This window comes from Enhydra lutris, unplaced genomic scaffold (assembly GCF_002288905.1).
Source record: "Enhydra lutris kenyoni isolate GAN:26980312 unplaced genomic scaffold, ASM228890v2 scaffoldscaffold8, whole genome shotgun sequence".
Taxonomy (NCBI): Eukaryota; Metazoa; Chordata; class Mammalia; order Carnivora; family Mustelidae; genus Enhydra; species Enhydra lutris.
Window position 1 is genome coordinate 29,174,978 of NW_019154092.1, and position 16,484 is coordinate 29,191,461.

At 43.4% G+C, this 16,484-nt stretch overlaps 1 protein-coding gene across 6 annotated transcripts in view; it reads left to right on the forward strand.

The window, feature by feature from the left end:
• The window catches only part of LOC111142434 (dystrobrevin alpha), a 258,816-nt gene that overhangs the window by 230,832 nt on the left and 11,500 nt on the right, over window positions 1–16,484 (forward strand). For 2 of the 6 annotated variants that reach the window (XM_022495557.1, XM_022495558.1), the window contains 2 exons: window positions 1,187–1,283; window positions 3,207–3,449. In XM_022495557.1, the coding sequence (XP_022351265.1) occupies window positions 1,187–1,283; window positions 3,207–3,257 (148 nt within the window). In that variant the 3' untranslated portion in view covers window positions 3,258–3,449. Of the gene's footprint in view, window positions 1–1,186; window positions 1,284–3,206; window positions 3,450–5,717; window positions 5,757–11,512; window positions 11,673–14,093; window positions 14,184–16,282; window positions 16,452–16,484 lie in introns of those variants that run through there. The other 4 variants (XM_022495554.1, XM_022495555.1, XM_022495556.1 and 1 more) reach the window with 4 other exon arrangements.

The window sequence follows — 16,484 nt, forward strand, 5'->3', positions numbered from 1 at the left end:
TCATTAGAGAAAGTCTGTATCAAAACAAATTAGAAATGTTTCATTAATATCCATAACCTGTCCTCCCACAAAATGCCTTTTCAATTGGATGAGTCATTGACCTATGTCAGCGTGACATTTTTATATTGTCAGGTTTATATTGTCATTTCAGAGTCTCTGCTCGAGCTCCACTAAATATTGTGCTTCTTCTCATTGAGACTGGACATATCCATTCATACATTAACCCATGGTTAAAGCATCCACGCATTTTTAAAATATAAGTTCCAACATCTCAAACCCAGACAGAAACCTTTGGGGCAAGGGGAAAAAACCGGGTGCATAATTCACTAATGATCATGAAATAATAGATTTGAAATTGACTTGAAAAGCATACACAGACATCAGAAACGTAAACCATTAATATTCTTCCCCATACTGTTTCATTTCTTTTCTCTCTTTCAAAGGTATTTTTGGTACTCTCAGTGTCAATATAAATGATAGAGTAGAGATTGTCCTTTGTGGTTTCCATTCTTGCTGACAGCTTAATAGAAGTTCTGCAAAACAAACAAAATTAAACAAACATGAACCTTATAGGTTATTTGCAGTTAGAACAATTGTGTAGGAACTCCTTTATTCTGACTTTGCTTTATATAAAGTCAAACCCAAAGCAGAAAACTTAAATTGACTACAAAAACTCTGTACTCTGGATATTTCACCTCTGAAAGACACAGCATTGTGTACGAAGAATGGAAGAAATGAAAAAATTAACTTTTAAAATCCAATTTCCAAATACTAAAGTATCGGTATTTCCTTTGAGATTTACAAAAGGGTCCCTGCATTTGGAGGATCTATGGGATTGACCCTTTTCAGTGACAGTTTGGTTTTTGTTTGTTGTCTCAGGGAAGGACAATGGCAGGGCACAGGGCCCAGAACATAGTAAGCATTCAGAAAAGATTTCATCAAATGGTTGATTTGCAATCAACCATATTGGGTGCAATATCAAATAGGATCCTAATTCTATTTTAGTATGACTTCTAACAAACAAATATACACCTCATGTTCATTTGACAACATTTTCCTGCTTGGAAACCATATCAGAGTTCCAGAGATGCCCTTTTCCTGGTGGTCCACTATTGCCACAAAACTAAGAAATGTGATCAGCTCAGTAGGTTGAATGCTGTTCTGATGACAACTGCTTCTTTCTTAGACAGCGCAAGGATGAGCTGGAACAGAGAATGTCTGCTCTCCAGGAGAGCCGGAGAGAGCTAATGGTCCAGTTAGAAGGTCTCATGAAGCTACTAAAGGTAAGAAGTTCAAATACTTCCTAGACCTCTGACTATGGCATTTCTGAAAATCTTTCATACATAATGTGCAATTATTTTTCCAATGACTATATGTGATTAACCCCAAAATATGGCTTCAGTCTCAGATATTAAGACCTTTTCTTAGATACATCAAATGATCGCAGTCAATGACAAGTCTCATTCTTATCCATTTCCTGGAACCAGACCACTGAGGACCTTCAAAGGACAACTTCTTGGCTTATTTCCAGTTCCTATGTCCTTAAAAATAATAAAGCTGGATTTATTTAGGAATATTTTATGTTTAATAGCTTCAATAATTCCGAATAAAGTGAACAGAATCCAATGTCTAACTCAGAAAATGAAGATACAGCCATGAAATTTTGGGGGTGACTATAGTTTTATTAAGACCATTAACTGTTAATTTTAGTGAAACATTTTACCTCATCTGTGTGGCTTTAGCAGCAAGTCACATAACTTCTGTGAGTCTCAAATGCAAACTATAAATAGGTATTTGCTCTCTGCGGGGAGGGGGTTTAATGAAATGACCTAGGGAGGTCCTCTGAAGAATACTATGATGTTGTTCTCCCCGGGAAGTAGCATTCTTCCTTTCATATCTCTATTCCCTTCTTCGGTATATATTAAATCACATTCCAAGTCACAGTGAGAGTAATCATGGCCCCTTGGCCACAGTCAGCTCAGTGGAGGAGTCAGAGCTATATGGTCAGCCTGCCTGATGTAGACACGCAGGAACCACTGTGGACTGGAAAGGGGACTTGCCAAAGACAGGAACTGAAACTTCTGATGGAGTGAGGAAGGCCAGATCCCTGGGGCAGCTCATCTGTGAGACAGACGTCCCTACTTTAGGTCCCTGGTTCTCTGGCATCCCTGACACACCAGAATTTATTGTTTCTCCCTTCCTCTTTTTCTTTCCTTTTCTTTTTTCTCTTTTCTTTCTCTCTTCCTTCTTCCTTTCTTTCTTTCTTTTATTTATTTGACAAATACTTGCTGAAACCTGTGTCCTGGCCAGGTATAAGTGTGACACTTCTTTCTTTTGTTTTCTCTGCTCTTTTTTTTTTTTTTTAATTTTTTAAAAAAGATTTTATTTATTTGACAGACAGAGATCACAAGTAGGCAGAGACAGGCGGGGTGGGTGGGGGAGGATGGGAAGCAGACTCCCCACCGAGCAGAGAGCCCAATGCGGGCCTCGATCCCAGGACCCTGAGATATGACCTGAGCCAAAGGCAGAGTCTTAACCCACTGAGCCACCCAGGCACCCCTTTTTAAATTTTTTTTTTTTAAATTCTTTAGTCAACTTTTCCTGCCATCAGTGTTGGGAATGCTTTATCGTCTCTAAACAAAATCTCCTTTTCAGTGTATTAGACCCATAACGCGTAGAACTCACTTTTTGTTGTACTGTACATATGAAGACAGGACTAGATAACTAATAACCTCTTACTGTTTCTGCCCTATTATCTCACTGGATCATCCAGAAAAGCTCTTTCTGCTTTCCTTTTCAAATATACCAAATGAAGAGGGTCGATCTCATCTTTCCCTTCACTGAATGACAGGAAACCTTGAAAATACCCCGCCACTTATTTTCCCATATTGATGGATATGAGTCCACTTACCGCCAGCCATCTTGGCATCCATCTAGCCCACCCGAGCACATTCTATCAGATCGGTATATACAAACACCAGGAGAGAGGGATAGACTGTGTTGAAAGATGTATGGACACAGGAAGGAAAGAGATGGTCTGTCTTAAATACCAAAAGAGATGTGGAACTAAAAGTCACCAAGGTAGGAGAGGCGGCCATCAAAGCCATGTTGATGTTCCCCCTCCCCTTTGCGTTCCCTCACGCTGTGTACATGCTCTTGCTGGAACCCTGGGTAATCTAACTGTTATTGATTCAATCTTTCTGTAGGAAGAAGAACTGAAGCAGGGAGTAAGTTATGTTCCCTACTGCAGGTCTTAACTAACTGTGGAGGGGCCTGCCATCCTGCTGTTGTTCTCATTGCTTTTGCCTCTAATGTATGTTCATGCTTCAGTTTGGAAAGAGAAAAAAAAATCATACTAATTTGCTTCCTTTTCAATGTAGTGCTTGAATGGACACCTACAAAAGTTAGCATTTTTTATGACTATTACTACTGTCAGCATCAAAACAAGAGCTATTAGATCTTTTAGAAGAGGGGAAAAAATTGTAATTTGTTGGAACCTTTCTAGATCTCCAGCAGTCTACATTTCAAACCAGTCTCATGCTTTTCTGGTTTGTTGATCAGACCCTTCTCGTAGTAGAGAGATGCCTACCACCGCTACTAAAGTTACACTAGGAAAAGTCCACAGACTCAAGCTACTCTCTACAGCCTCTCATGCTGTCAACCACTTAGTTCAGTATCCATTTTAATGGAAAGGCGTGGGACCTCCTTGTATAAAAATGTCAGCCAATTGCATCTCTTTTCATTGCATAAGTATTAAGCCCTGTCTTCCCTGTCACCAAAATGTGTTCAACCTAAGAGAAACACTGCCCATTGTTTAGTTCTTGCAAGCAGAATCCCTACCATTGGTTCATAATAATCTCAAAAGAACAGGTAACTTTCAGGCTTTCTCTTATCACCAAGAACCTTTCTGCTCTGGGAGTTCACAAGGCCCTTACATATGTCTTCTCCGGAAGCAGGAGCACCGTGACTCTCGTAACCGTAGTCTAAACTGGAACCCTATGTCCACAGGGTCAGGTCCAGGGCCAGCAGAGGGAGTAGCATACTCAAAAAATAACAATAACAAACTAGAAGCAAAATAACAGCAGCTTTAATGTCAAGTGCATGTACTCTTGCTAGTGTTAGCAGGAAGTTTCACGTTATTTCCTGGGATCGATTAGAACCACAGCCTGTCCGATTTCAGCGTACCTTTTATTCTTCTGTATTCTCTTTCCTATTATTCATTGTGTGTGTTTGTGTGTAACAAAGAATGTCTGCAAAATGCTGGACACATTTTTACCCTTCATTCCCACGGTCTGTAAAAAAGGAAAGTGTAAAACTAATCTGTAATGTTAGACAATAAAGACAATGTATGACACTATTTTGTATTTTGTGAAAAAAATTTACTCGACTAGAGTCAAATCTGACAGAGAGAGAGTCGCCCTGGGTGAAGGACGGGCACGTATAGCCTGTGCCGTTGCCCGTAAAGCCACACGCGGGGTATTGCTATTATACTTCCAACACACTTAGATCATGCTAGACAAGAATGCCTTGCTGTGCCACTTCTCTTTGCAACAGCCTCTTTTCTTTCCTGTCTCTGACTTAGCATGTGCACAGAAAAAGGAAAAAAAAAAGGCTAACTATAACCTTCTTCCGCCAAGTGGAGAGAGAGGGCAGTCATCCTCTAGACAGTCAGCCTCCCTTGAGCAAGGTCTCTCCTGTACCCCTTTCCTGCCTCTTCCCAGGCTACCTGTTCTGGAAAGGCTTAGTGGACCAGTGGGTTCACGAACATATGCTGCCCAGAGCCAAAGCTTGGCTGAGGCTGAGCACGTAGAGCAGTGTCCTGCCTCCTTGCCTTCCCGTTCCTCCCTCAGAGCCCTCCCCGGCTCCGCAGTCTGGGAGAGGCAGCCCTCAGCTGGGTCCTGCTGCAGAGGTTCTCGTGGGCACCGTCCAGATGGCAGCAGTGCGCTGTCTGGGCACGGAGACCCGTTTACTTGTCTTGACTCATTTGATTTGCTTGTACACTCAAGCCTCTTCTCGAAAAGGACCCGAGATAGTTTGCAACAAAAGTCATCAAAAATTACTTCATAAAATAAATTCAGAAAAATCAGAAACGAAAGAAAAGATAACGCCAATATGCTCATCTTAAGCAGCAAGCGTGTGCCTCAGAGCTTTTTGGCCAGGAGACAAGGAAAAAAAAAAAAAGAAAGAAAAGTAAAACATAATTGGTGGTTTTATCAGAACCAAAATGCCAGTTCTCAGGGGACCAAAATTTCGGTTGGCATGAAATATAAAAAGGAAGTCTTCCCTCAGAGCTTTAGAAGAGGAGCACTAAGTAATGAAACAGATAAATACAGCAGCAGATGTCAAGTGGCTAATTATGACACTGACCTTCAGCTGAAATTAAAGACAGAACCCTGACTGGCCCAGTCTGGAGCAGGCAGTTCTACAAGGAAATGAACTTATGCCATCCCAATGTATAGACTTCCTTTGGTGTAACATGATCTAAGGAGAGAATTTAGAGGTTTTAGTCTGGCGTGTGCTTCTAAATTCTGTTTTTTTATTTATGAGCCTTACCCCTCTGGGGACATTCTCTTTGTAAAATCAGATTTCAGACACTGCGCACAACAAATTGTGCTTGATTTAATAACCTCTACTTGCTTTATCATAAGTCTGTGTGGTTCAATGTATTTTATTATACTGGTATATATAATTCCTACTTATACTGTTTCTTGTTAGAGGTAATGCATGAATTTATTCCCCTCGAGGAGAGAACATGAATTAAAAAAAAAATAGTGCCTGTAATATAACATGATGATTATGGTATCATAAGCAATAAATTTTTTTTTACAAAACTTGCATCAAAACTATCCTACCCTCTTTCTTCTTTGTGTATCTTTAAGATTTATTGAAGGAACCATAAAAAGAACACTCATAAAAAGTTTAGTAATTAAGGCAGCTGGGGTGTAATTGCAGTGACAATATGTTTCAGTTTCTGGTAGACTTCCAGTGCCAAATATCACATCCCAATCTAAAACCAGATATCCTGCCTTTGAGTTCAGAATGTAAGGTCTCAATAAAAATTTTTGTAGAGAGATCACTCGTGTTAGACCTGATTGTAGGGGTCCCCACTCTTCTATCACACCTGTAAGATCTTGACTAAGTCAACTAACTTCCCAGGAATCTATTAAAAACACACTGAAAATAACACAGCTCAGAGGGTTGTTGTGTAGATTTTCAAAGATAATGGATGTGAAAGCACTTTGTAAAATACTATATGCATGTCAGATACTAGTATAAAATTGCATATAGATGTATACACATGTGTCCAACAATATGCAAACTTTTCTAACTGGACCCCTATTTTACACACATGCACATACACAAGCACACCTTCCCTACTCCTCCCTCCAGTTAACTAAGTGTCTTGGTCAGAGCAGGAAAGTGAAACATTTCAAATCCTGTCTCCTGCCCCCACTTTCTTCTCTCTTTACAACTGGAGGCCCTATGAACTCAGGAAATCCTGGTCGCTCAGCCTCCTACTTCTCCGAAACACACTATGGAACATGAACAGGCCAGAAATGATGAGTTTTACCAGCATCAGTTCACCTTCTTTTCCTTTCCTTGCCCATCCTCTCTGGTGGGTATCCTGTGGAGGGGGTGATGCGGTCACAGGTGGAATAGGGGAGTTGGAGGGGGCAGAATTCATCTCACAAATAATCAACTGCGGTATTAGGACTAACATCTAGTCTTCAAAACATAGCCTCTCAGACTCTCTCACTCTCTCTCACTACCTTTTTTTTTCTTTTTAAGATTTTATTTATTTATTTGACAGACAGAGATCACAAGTAGGCAGAGAGGCAGGCAGAGAGAGAGGAAAGAAGTAGGCTCTGTGCTGAGCAGAGAGCCCGATGCGGGGCTCGATCCCAGGACCTTGGGACCATGACCTGAGCTGAAGGCAGAGGCTTCAACACACTGAGCCACCCAGACACCCCTCACTACCTTTTTTAAAATCAGGGGTTAGTCCATTAATTCTAGGAAAGTAAAAATTATTTCTCTACTTAAAAACCTGAGGAGATGACCTTCTAGTTCAGATTAAATCTAGCCCCTTTTATGACATCAGAGACCCCCAAACCTGGCACCACCCCTCACCAGCCTCAGTCTCCTCCGTTCTCCATGATGAACCGGTGCGTCCACCATCCTGGCTCCCTCACGCTTCCCTTCCCTTGTTCATGACACGCTAAGGCCTGGAATGTTCTTCTCTCCTTGCAACACATCCTCTCTTCTGCCCCGAAATCTCCACTATTAAGACCCAAGTCAAGTGATGCCTCCTGCCTGACCTGTCAGAATTAGTCACCTCATCTGTGTCCCCGCAGCACTGTGGACACAGCAATCCCTTTAAGGATAGTCAGTGAATGCGTACTGGACGAAAGGATGACAAGAGGGTCAAACATAGCCAAACACTGCTCTGCTGTACCTTCTCAAGCTGCTAACGAAAAGCAGGTGGACTGGGCTGTGTTCCCAGCCAAACCTGAAAGGCAGACTTTTCAGCCACGGGGAGGATGTCCACCCCTGTCTCGTGGTCATCTGCTCAGCCGCATCTCCAGGAACAGCTGTTTCAGCGTTTACACATTTGGTCCTTTCCCTGAAGCCTCCCTCCTTTCTGGTGCTGAGAGGAAACCAAAATACTTCCTGGAAAAGAATCAGAAAAATGTATGGATTTTGTCAGCCTTCTTAAAAATTGATACAAGAGCAAGTTGAGAGGACTCAGAGGATGAAGTGCAGAAATGAATTTTTCATTTATTCGCTAGGAAGCGAGCTATTCTAAATTTGCCAAGTATGATGTATGTTTTCCTTCTTCCATAAATCAACTGTTCTCTCAGGAATTTTAGATCTCTATATTGATCTGCATGGACCATTGTCCCTTAAGTCTTCTCTCCATTAATCATCAAGTAATTTCCAGGAAAGGATGTTCACAGAGATTACGCACTCTAACTCTTCTGAAGTTGTTGGCAGACAACCAGACTTCACAACCAGGCCAGAGGCCACCATCCACAGGGGTCACCACCTGACAATGAAACCCAGTGATATCTCCACTGATCTACCCCAATGCCAAGAGGCAGTTGCCCCTTCCTAGTGACCCTAAAGAGAGAGCTGGAAGGAAGGCCAGAGATGGCATTCCCAGCAGTAGGCCCCAGGAAATGCATCAAACTGGACAGTGTCCAGACAAAGAGACATGATCCCCAGGGAGCCAGGGCCCTCCGCTCCCCAGAGTCTGGACACGCGGTGGGTGTTGGGCATTGCAGGGAAGATGCCAGTGAATCGTGTCTCCAGCACAGAATCTCCACTTAGTCCTCACACAATCAGACTGCTTGAAATTGCACCAATTAGAGATTCATTTAGGAGATGGTGGCTCTCCGTCACTCACACAGCGGTGTAATTTAGATTCAGTCTGTTGTTTTTCCCTTAACACATAACTACAGTCAATTATTTGTCTCTTAACACAGAACCACTAATAGGGGCTTTGAAGGAAGGAAGCAGGCAGGAAGAAGTGGGGAAAGCTGATTTTGGAGACCAGGCAGTACAAAGCAGGGAGCATTGGGAGTGGAAGTGCCTCAAACACAGCGGGAAAGCTCAGGGCGTGAGCAGAAGGGGAGGTAAGAGACTTACAGACCGGAAGGTTCCAAGGACCAGGTTATTGCCCAAGGCGGGGGGGGGGGGGGGGGGGCGCAGGCAGCCCCGTGGGCTCCCTGTACTGGAGAGCCCAACGAACAGGTGCAAGCAGCACCAGGATAGCCATTAAAATACCGAAATGCACACCCACAGCCCCACATCTGAAGTCACTGGCTCCAGACAGGTCCCAGGAGTCAGAACCTCTCGGGCTTTAGAAAGGCCTTGCAGCGCAGGGAGCACATACACAGCTTCAAATCCTTATGAAACAAAGTACTTTGCTTTTTGGATTTCAGATTTGCAGCTAAGAGATTTGCACCTGCATTTCTGCAGTGATTGATAAGCAGCCTGCAGGCTCTTCCACCCCTGGGGCACTCACACTCTCCCCGCTACCGCAACCGGGCAACTGAAAGGTATCCTCCAACCCAGCCAGAAGCCCTAGGCTGCTACTCCAACACCACGGATGGGGCCAGGCCCTGCACCTTCTCAGCTTCAGGCTGCTAAACCTTTCTCGTTAGTGAAGCCTGCAATGGGTGGTCCTGATGCCTTTGGTCCTCAGAAGCGACTGTGGGGCTGTGGGAAAGCCCCAGGCTTGCAGACGAAAGGGGGATCCACTTTGTTTCTGCCATTCTCTGGCTTGGAGGCTTCGGGTAACCGCTACCACCTCTGAGCCTCAGTTGGCTAACCTGAAAAATGGGAATATAATACTTAATACAGTTGCTAGGAGGATGAAGTGAAATAGTTGGGGTTAAATTAATTTATAGATGGCAAACTCCTATCCGAATATAAGCAACTATCATTCCTAGCTCCAATAATGGGGAGAATGTTTTACAAACAATGTATGTAAAAGTGCTCTGGCCACTGTAAGTTACATAAAAAAGTGCCATTGTATTATTATTATTACTACTATTACTACTACTATTATTATTATTATCAGGAAACTCCTACCCCAGAAGAGGGTCTGGCTCCCCAGAATTGAGGGGGTAGCCCAGCTGCATAGCCAAGAGGAGCCTCCTTCCTTGAACCCCTCTGTCCAACCTCCCATCCCAGTCCCTCTTCCCTGCTGTGTGACTGGTCCTTGAGGAAAAGGACGGGTAAGGGCAAGAAGCCTGCCAGGGGCCCCGCCTGGCTCAGGGCAGAGGAACTCCTTTGAGGGCCCCTCAGTAGCCCAAACACAGCCAGGCCGCTGCATTCCAGGGTAGCCAGAGCATCTGTGCATCTGACCCCAGCCCAGGCTCTCCCGCTCAACCTCCCCCAGCCATCCTCTTGACCTCTCTGGGCATTGCGACCCACACTTGCACGTTTAAAGTAATGATGCTTAGTATGGTTGGTCGTGGAGAGAAGTCAATGGGGAGGCACATGAAAACCCCTCTACCTGGCAAAGCGCGACGAAAAAGTGAAGTCATTTCTTATCGGTGTGGGGAACAGGAGGATACCACAGTAGCTCAGAAGCGGAGGTTTCGTGGTTAATGAGACTGAGTGGCAAAGTCTGCTGGGGGAAATCAGACGCGTCCTTGAGCAGGCTGGGGCCACAGGCTGCCAAGGGTCACGCTCTTCCCTGGGCCCGGACAGACCATTCAAGGTACTGTTGAGAGTGAAAGAGTGGCATCCCCAGCCCATCGGCGTCACATGAGTTCTTTGCTCTGCTCTGTTCTCTTTTGCCTCGTTTCTAATTCTAGATTTTTCTCAATTTATAGATTTGACTTTTGTGTGTGATGCTGAGCCCCAGAAAGCTAACAGCATGGCATTTTCCAGAACTGATGTTGTGTGTCTTAACTGCAAGCAGACCCCACAGCAAAGTCTAAATCGAATAGTCCAGAGCACTGCTCTCATGGGGCATGCCACTGGGTCTGAATGCATTGATGGTCAGTCTCTGGGTCTTGCTGTGAAAGAGTCCTCCGTCTCCCTGGCCGGACCCAACAGACTGGAATGGAGTTTATGTGAACACCCAATGCACATGAGGGTCGCACCGCATTTTCTTACTCATGACTGGCTTCCTTTGTAGACTAATTATCATAACACGGGAAAGCTTTCCAAGAAACCTCATTGTAGAAACAAAGCTGTGAAATTCAAGGTGTGAACGGTTTCATGCCTAGGACTGTAGTACAGACAGAAATGGCTTTTCGTTATTTTCTACTTTTTTTCCTTACTCACTTTTAAATCTCACTGTTCTTATTGCTAAAATAACTGCTTTTTCATAGACACAGAGAAGGACATTCCCTACAGAAAATGTGGCCCAAAATCCCTAAAGTAGCCAAAAATTAGAAACCGAGAGTTCTTCTCTCTTCCCCATTTGAATCAAGTCACAGAGCAATTTGACAAAGTGAACTTTTGCCCCAAAATAGGGATTAAACAACTTGTGCCTCATTTGATCCTTAATTGGAGACTCAATATGCACGATATTATGTGGCATGATCTGACCTATAAATTATCCTCTAAAGATCATGCCAAGACAGAGAGACTGAAAATTTAGGAATTATACAAACCACATCCATCCCCAAGAGTCTCCTAGTTTATATTTCAAACTCTATCCTGAAATGTCTTTTTGTTCTACACGGAACTTCCCTCAAAGAGGAAACAGACACACCTTGTAATTATCACCGCTTACCAGTAGCCTCATTCCACCGGCACACATCTCCCGTCCTATAGAACAGTCCTCTACTAATATTCTTAACTTCCAATATGTAACCCAAACTCCAGACTATAGCCATGTGGTCCTGAATTATGTGCCCTGGCAACTCAGGTTTAGGATTACCGTCTGCATGACCCCGGGCGTCCTCCTGCTGGGGAATCGTCAAGGTTACTGTTTTTAACCTTTGCCTGAGGCTTTGGGAAAACCCGTTAATGACTTGCCTTGTCTCTCCAGACGCAGGGGGCAGGTTCTCCTCGCTCCTCCCCCAGCCACACCATCAGCCGGCCCATCCCCATGCCGGTGCGCTCCGCGTCCGCCTGCTCCAGCCCGTCGCACACCCCTCAGGACTCCCTCACGGGGGTCGGGGGAGACGTTCAGGAGGCGTTTGCGCAAAGTAAGTGGCGGGCACTGGTTGTCGCTGCGTTCTGCTTCCCTCCGCGGCAAGTGGGAGCCCGCGGTGTGCTGGGCGGGTAGAGTTCATCAGAGCCACCGAGCGGCTCGGCCCGCGTGGCCCTCGTCCCGACTGGTCTGGAGACTCCATAGGCGGGTCAGTTTCTCACTTCACCGTCTTCCGTTCCTTCGGCTTCTCTAGCCCGGCTCCACTTTTTAGGAGCCTGTGCGCATTAAGGGAAGGGAAATCCTTTCACCGGTATCCCAGGAAACTTTATAAATGGAATCCATTTTAAAATTCCGAAAGATCTTATTTCCTGCTTTCTTCTCTTGGTGTTAAAGCAAACTCAAGATTGAGGTTAAACTGTCCCAGCTGAAGTGGGATGGAGCCCCGCGGCGATCAAGCGGTCGCTCCATCATTTGACAGCTGCCCTCCAGCCTCTGTAACGTGGGGCCCTGGGGTTCAGCCTCCACAGTCAGTGGAGAAGCCCCAAGAGTGATAAATACAACCGTATTCTCCCACCTGCTGCGTTTTCCATTCACACACACACCAGGGGTAGGGGCAGGGTCCTCAAGGCAAGCGGTTTTGTGCCTTTGGAAATACGTTAACCCCCTGTGAAACTTTTTTTGCCATCGCTTTTTAAATCTACAGAAAGTTCAGAAAAAAGAAAAATACCTTCCTACGGGACCCTCACCTTGCCAGTCTCATTCCCAAACTATTAGACAGTTTGGTCCTTCTCAGCTTTTCATTTATATATGATTATACGTAATTTTTACAAACACCTACTCTTCTTTTTCACTCAAACAAGACCATGCATTGTATTTTGGTCTGCAGTTTGCATTTTCTTTAGGTTAGCAGTATATCATGAACAACTTTCCAGGTCCTCACATAGAGATCTAAGGAAAAGGGAGATAAATTCGATTACAAGTTTTAAGGCAAAAATAAATAAATAAATAAAGTCAAAAGACAAAAAAATAGACTGAGGAAGACATTTCCAGAGTATGTGGCAATTGAGTTTCACGATTGTAGTGCCACATAAAGCATGTAGAGATCAGTAAGAAAAGAGTTCTGAAACAGAAACAGGTGAAGGATACGGACAGAAGAAGCATTATAAATTGCCAATAAAGATATAAAAGGATGTCCAATCTCACAAACTGTTGTAGAAATACAAATATCACCTCTCGCTTAGCAGATTAAAAAAATTAACTTTAATAATAGGCAGAGATTGCAAGAGTATGAGGAAAGAGACACTCATGCATTGCGTATGGGGATAAAATCTTACATTTTAAAGGAAGAGAATGATGTACTGTCTACTCTGCGAGAGAAGAATAGATCCATAAGAGGACTTTTTCTTCTGAAAAAGAAAATAAGTTATACAAAATAAACTTTTTTTAATTTTTAGAAGAAAAAAAAGTCCTTTCTCTCAATTTCATCTTGAAGAAATTTACAGCATTTTTAACCAAAATGAGCTTTCAATTATCATTGTTTTATCTGACTCTTGACTTTTTAATTTACATATATTTATTATTTTACCTATTGAGGTTTACTTCCGGAGAAATTACCAGAAGAGCTGTTGTGGCTTAGGGGCAGCCCCTAGCTCATAAAGAGCTCATGCTTTGTGACCTCATCTACAAGTCAGGTGTTCGGAATCTTGAGCCCTTTTTTTCCAAGATGTTATGGAGCCCTCTGTTCCACCTCTACCTCACACCCAAGCCAGTCCACAGACACCCATTTAACCCTTTGTGTGCCTGAAACCTCATCGTAATCTTTGTCCGCCATGAAAAATCATAGTCGAAGTTGGAATTCAAAGTCCCAGATGTACACCTTCTGCCCAGGTCTCGCAGCAGGGGCAAGAATCCCCACCCCATCCCACGCTCTGGGGCATTTGGTGGAGAGGGTTCCCACTCCCCAGAGATACCTATAATGGTAGGTAGGGGGAACTCCAGGAGCCCTGATGAGAAACAGAGGCTGTGGTGATGGAGATCAGAATCCGGTGTGCTGGCCACCAGGTCATGGCAGAAACAGTAGCAGCAGCTGGCAAGATGTAGCTCTCCCGGCAAAACCAGACTTTACATCTGTGTGAGTTTTCCTTAAAAAAGGCGGCTATAGATACTAGCTGACCTGGGACCATCCCAGTTTATGGCAGGTCACCTAGTCTTATTATTATGGCCAGCCCCTTTCGCTCACAAACTTGTCCTGATTTGCACAGTAAGTTGAATGAACCCCTCTGTCATCTGTGGCCACTGCCCTAAGTACAATGTATTGTTTCAGAAAATGAATCAAAGCACTTCTGAAAAGGAGAAGTCTTTGAAGTTCTCTTGCTTCAGGATTATCAATGTAAATGATAAACTGCACAAAAATTTGGGGGGGGGGAGGACAAGCTGTGTTCTGTTTTTTTAAATTATCATTTCTTCTTCACTCAAGGTTCAAGAAGAAATTTAAGGAATGACTTACTAGTCGCTGCAGATTCCATCACTAACACCATGTCCTCGCTCGTGAAAGAGCTGAATTCGGGTGAGTCCCCAGTCCCCTCTAGGCTGTCCGCTCATTGCAGAGGTACCAATAAGTGCTAGGGGCCTCTGTTAGAGATCTCATTGTCAAGTAGGAAAAGATATACTACAGATCTATGTGATACTTTGTTAGTATATTCAGACTTTTTAGTACTATTTATATTTCACTGATTGGAAGACGGTTAATACATGCTCAATGCAGAAAGTTTGAAAAATACAGAGAGGAATAAAGAAATATACCAAAATTGACTTGTAAACCTAGTTTGGTTTTTTTTTTTTAAAGATTTTTTTTTTTAATTTATTTGACAGAGAGAGATCACAAGTAGACAGTGAGGCAGGCAGAGAGAGAGAGTGAGAGAGGGAAGCAGGCTCCCTGCTGAGCAGAGAGCCCGATGCGGGACTCGATCCCAGGACCCTGAGATCATGACCTGAGCCGAAGGCAGCGGCTTAACCCACTGAGCCACCCAGGCGCCCCAAGTAAACCTAGTTTTTGTAATATCTGATATTTGTAAGGTATAATATCATGATCCAAAGTGACATGATGCTAAAGTTATTTCTTAAAGTCAAATGTTTTATTTACTCATTTAAACTCTGTTCATTGGGAATGCATGGCTATTTGAATGAGGCTAAATGGAAATTTACCTTTGCAATATGTCCAAAGAAAGATCTTTCCAGAAAATAAAGAGCACGACATTGAGAGGGACTCTTTATTCTAGTAATACTACACAGTTTTTAAAACTTTAACAGCATGACTATGCAGATAAATATTTTACCAGTTACTAATATATCTCATCTGTTCCTTTAGCCTCCCAGCAAGATAGTTGTCTGACAGTCACTAAGTTTGAGATTAAACTATTATAAGAAATACAACTTTAAGGGGTGCCTGGGTGGCTCAGTTGGTTAAGCAGCTGCCTTCGGCTCAGGTCATGATCCCGGGATCCTGGGATTGAGCCCTATGTCCAGCAACTTGTTCAGCGGGAAGCCTGCTTCTCCCTCTCCCTCTGCCTGCTACTCTGCCTGCTTGTGCTCTCTCTCTCTCTCTGTCAAATAAATAAAAATTATATATAAAAAAAGAAATACAACTTCAATTTTAAAAAGATTCTGGATTTAGGTTTCTTAAAGCCTCTATAATAAGAATTAAAGTAATAAAAATTGTTGCTGCTAGTCTAAATTAAGATTACCAAGTAGGATAAAAATGGCAGTAGTTAATACATCACAACTAATGACGTCTACCCACAGCCCTAGCACATGGTGACTAAAACGTTGTTCTCATTGTGGAAGCTTCAAATACTATCAGTTTATACTCACAATACTTTGAGATATTAAATGAATATATTATCTTAGTTATATATTTCCTGTATTAAAGTAATAGTAAGGGGCACCTGGGTGGCTCAGTGGGTTAAGCCTCTGCCTTCAGCTCAGGTCATGATCTCAGGTCCTGGGAAAGAGCCCTGCATCAGGCTCTCTACTCAGCAGGGAGACTGCTTCCTCCTCTCTCTCTGCCTGCCTCTCTGCCTATTTGTGATCTCTGCCTGTCAAATAAATAAATAAAATCATAAAGTAATAGTAAGCAAAAGTAACAGCAGTTCTCATGAAGACTTTTGTAGAAGGGAAAAACAGATGTATTAAGAAATTAATTCTGGAGCACCTGGGTGGCTCAGTGGGTTAAAGCCTCTGCCTTCAGTTCAGGTCATGATCCCAGGGTCCTGGGATCGAGCACCCCGCATTGGGCAGGAAGCCTGCTTCCCCATCTCTCTCTTTGCCTGCCTCTCTGCCTACTTGTGATCCATGTCTGTCAAATAAATAAATAAAATCTTAAAAAAAAAAAGAAATTAATTCAGTCAAGACACAGAAACTCCTCAATATGTTTGAGATTAAAAAAGACAATATTGTATATACCTAATGATTTTCTAGAAATTCATGTCAATATCAAATGGCATTTTGGGAAAAAAAAGATAATAAACTCACCTGACTTATGTACCACAACTGGTTAATGTTTTCCACAGCACAGGCTGACTTATGTTAAGCCCAGCAGCCCTCTTATTTGCCAATCACTAAAAAAAAAACTAAGTCATTCTTCATTTCTTCCATGGTACCTAACAGAGGTGGGGAGTGAAACAGAGAGTAACGTGGATTCTGAATTTACGCGAACTCAGTTTGAGGATCTGGTTCCATCGCCCACCTCGGAAAAGGCTTTTCTAGCACAAATCCATGCCCGGAAACCTGGGTACCTCCACGGCAGCACCCCCCCCAGCACCATGCGCAGTGACGTGTGAGTATCTTCGGCTGGGGGGGGTCTTTCTCA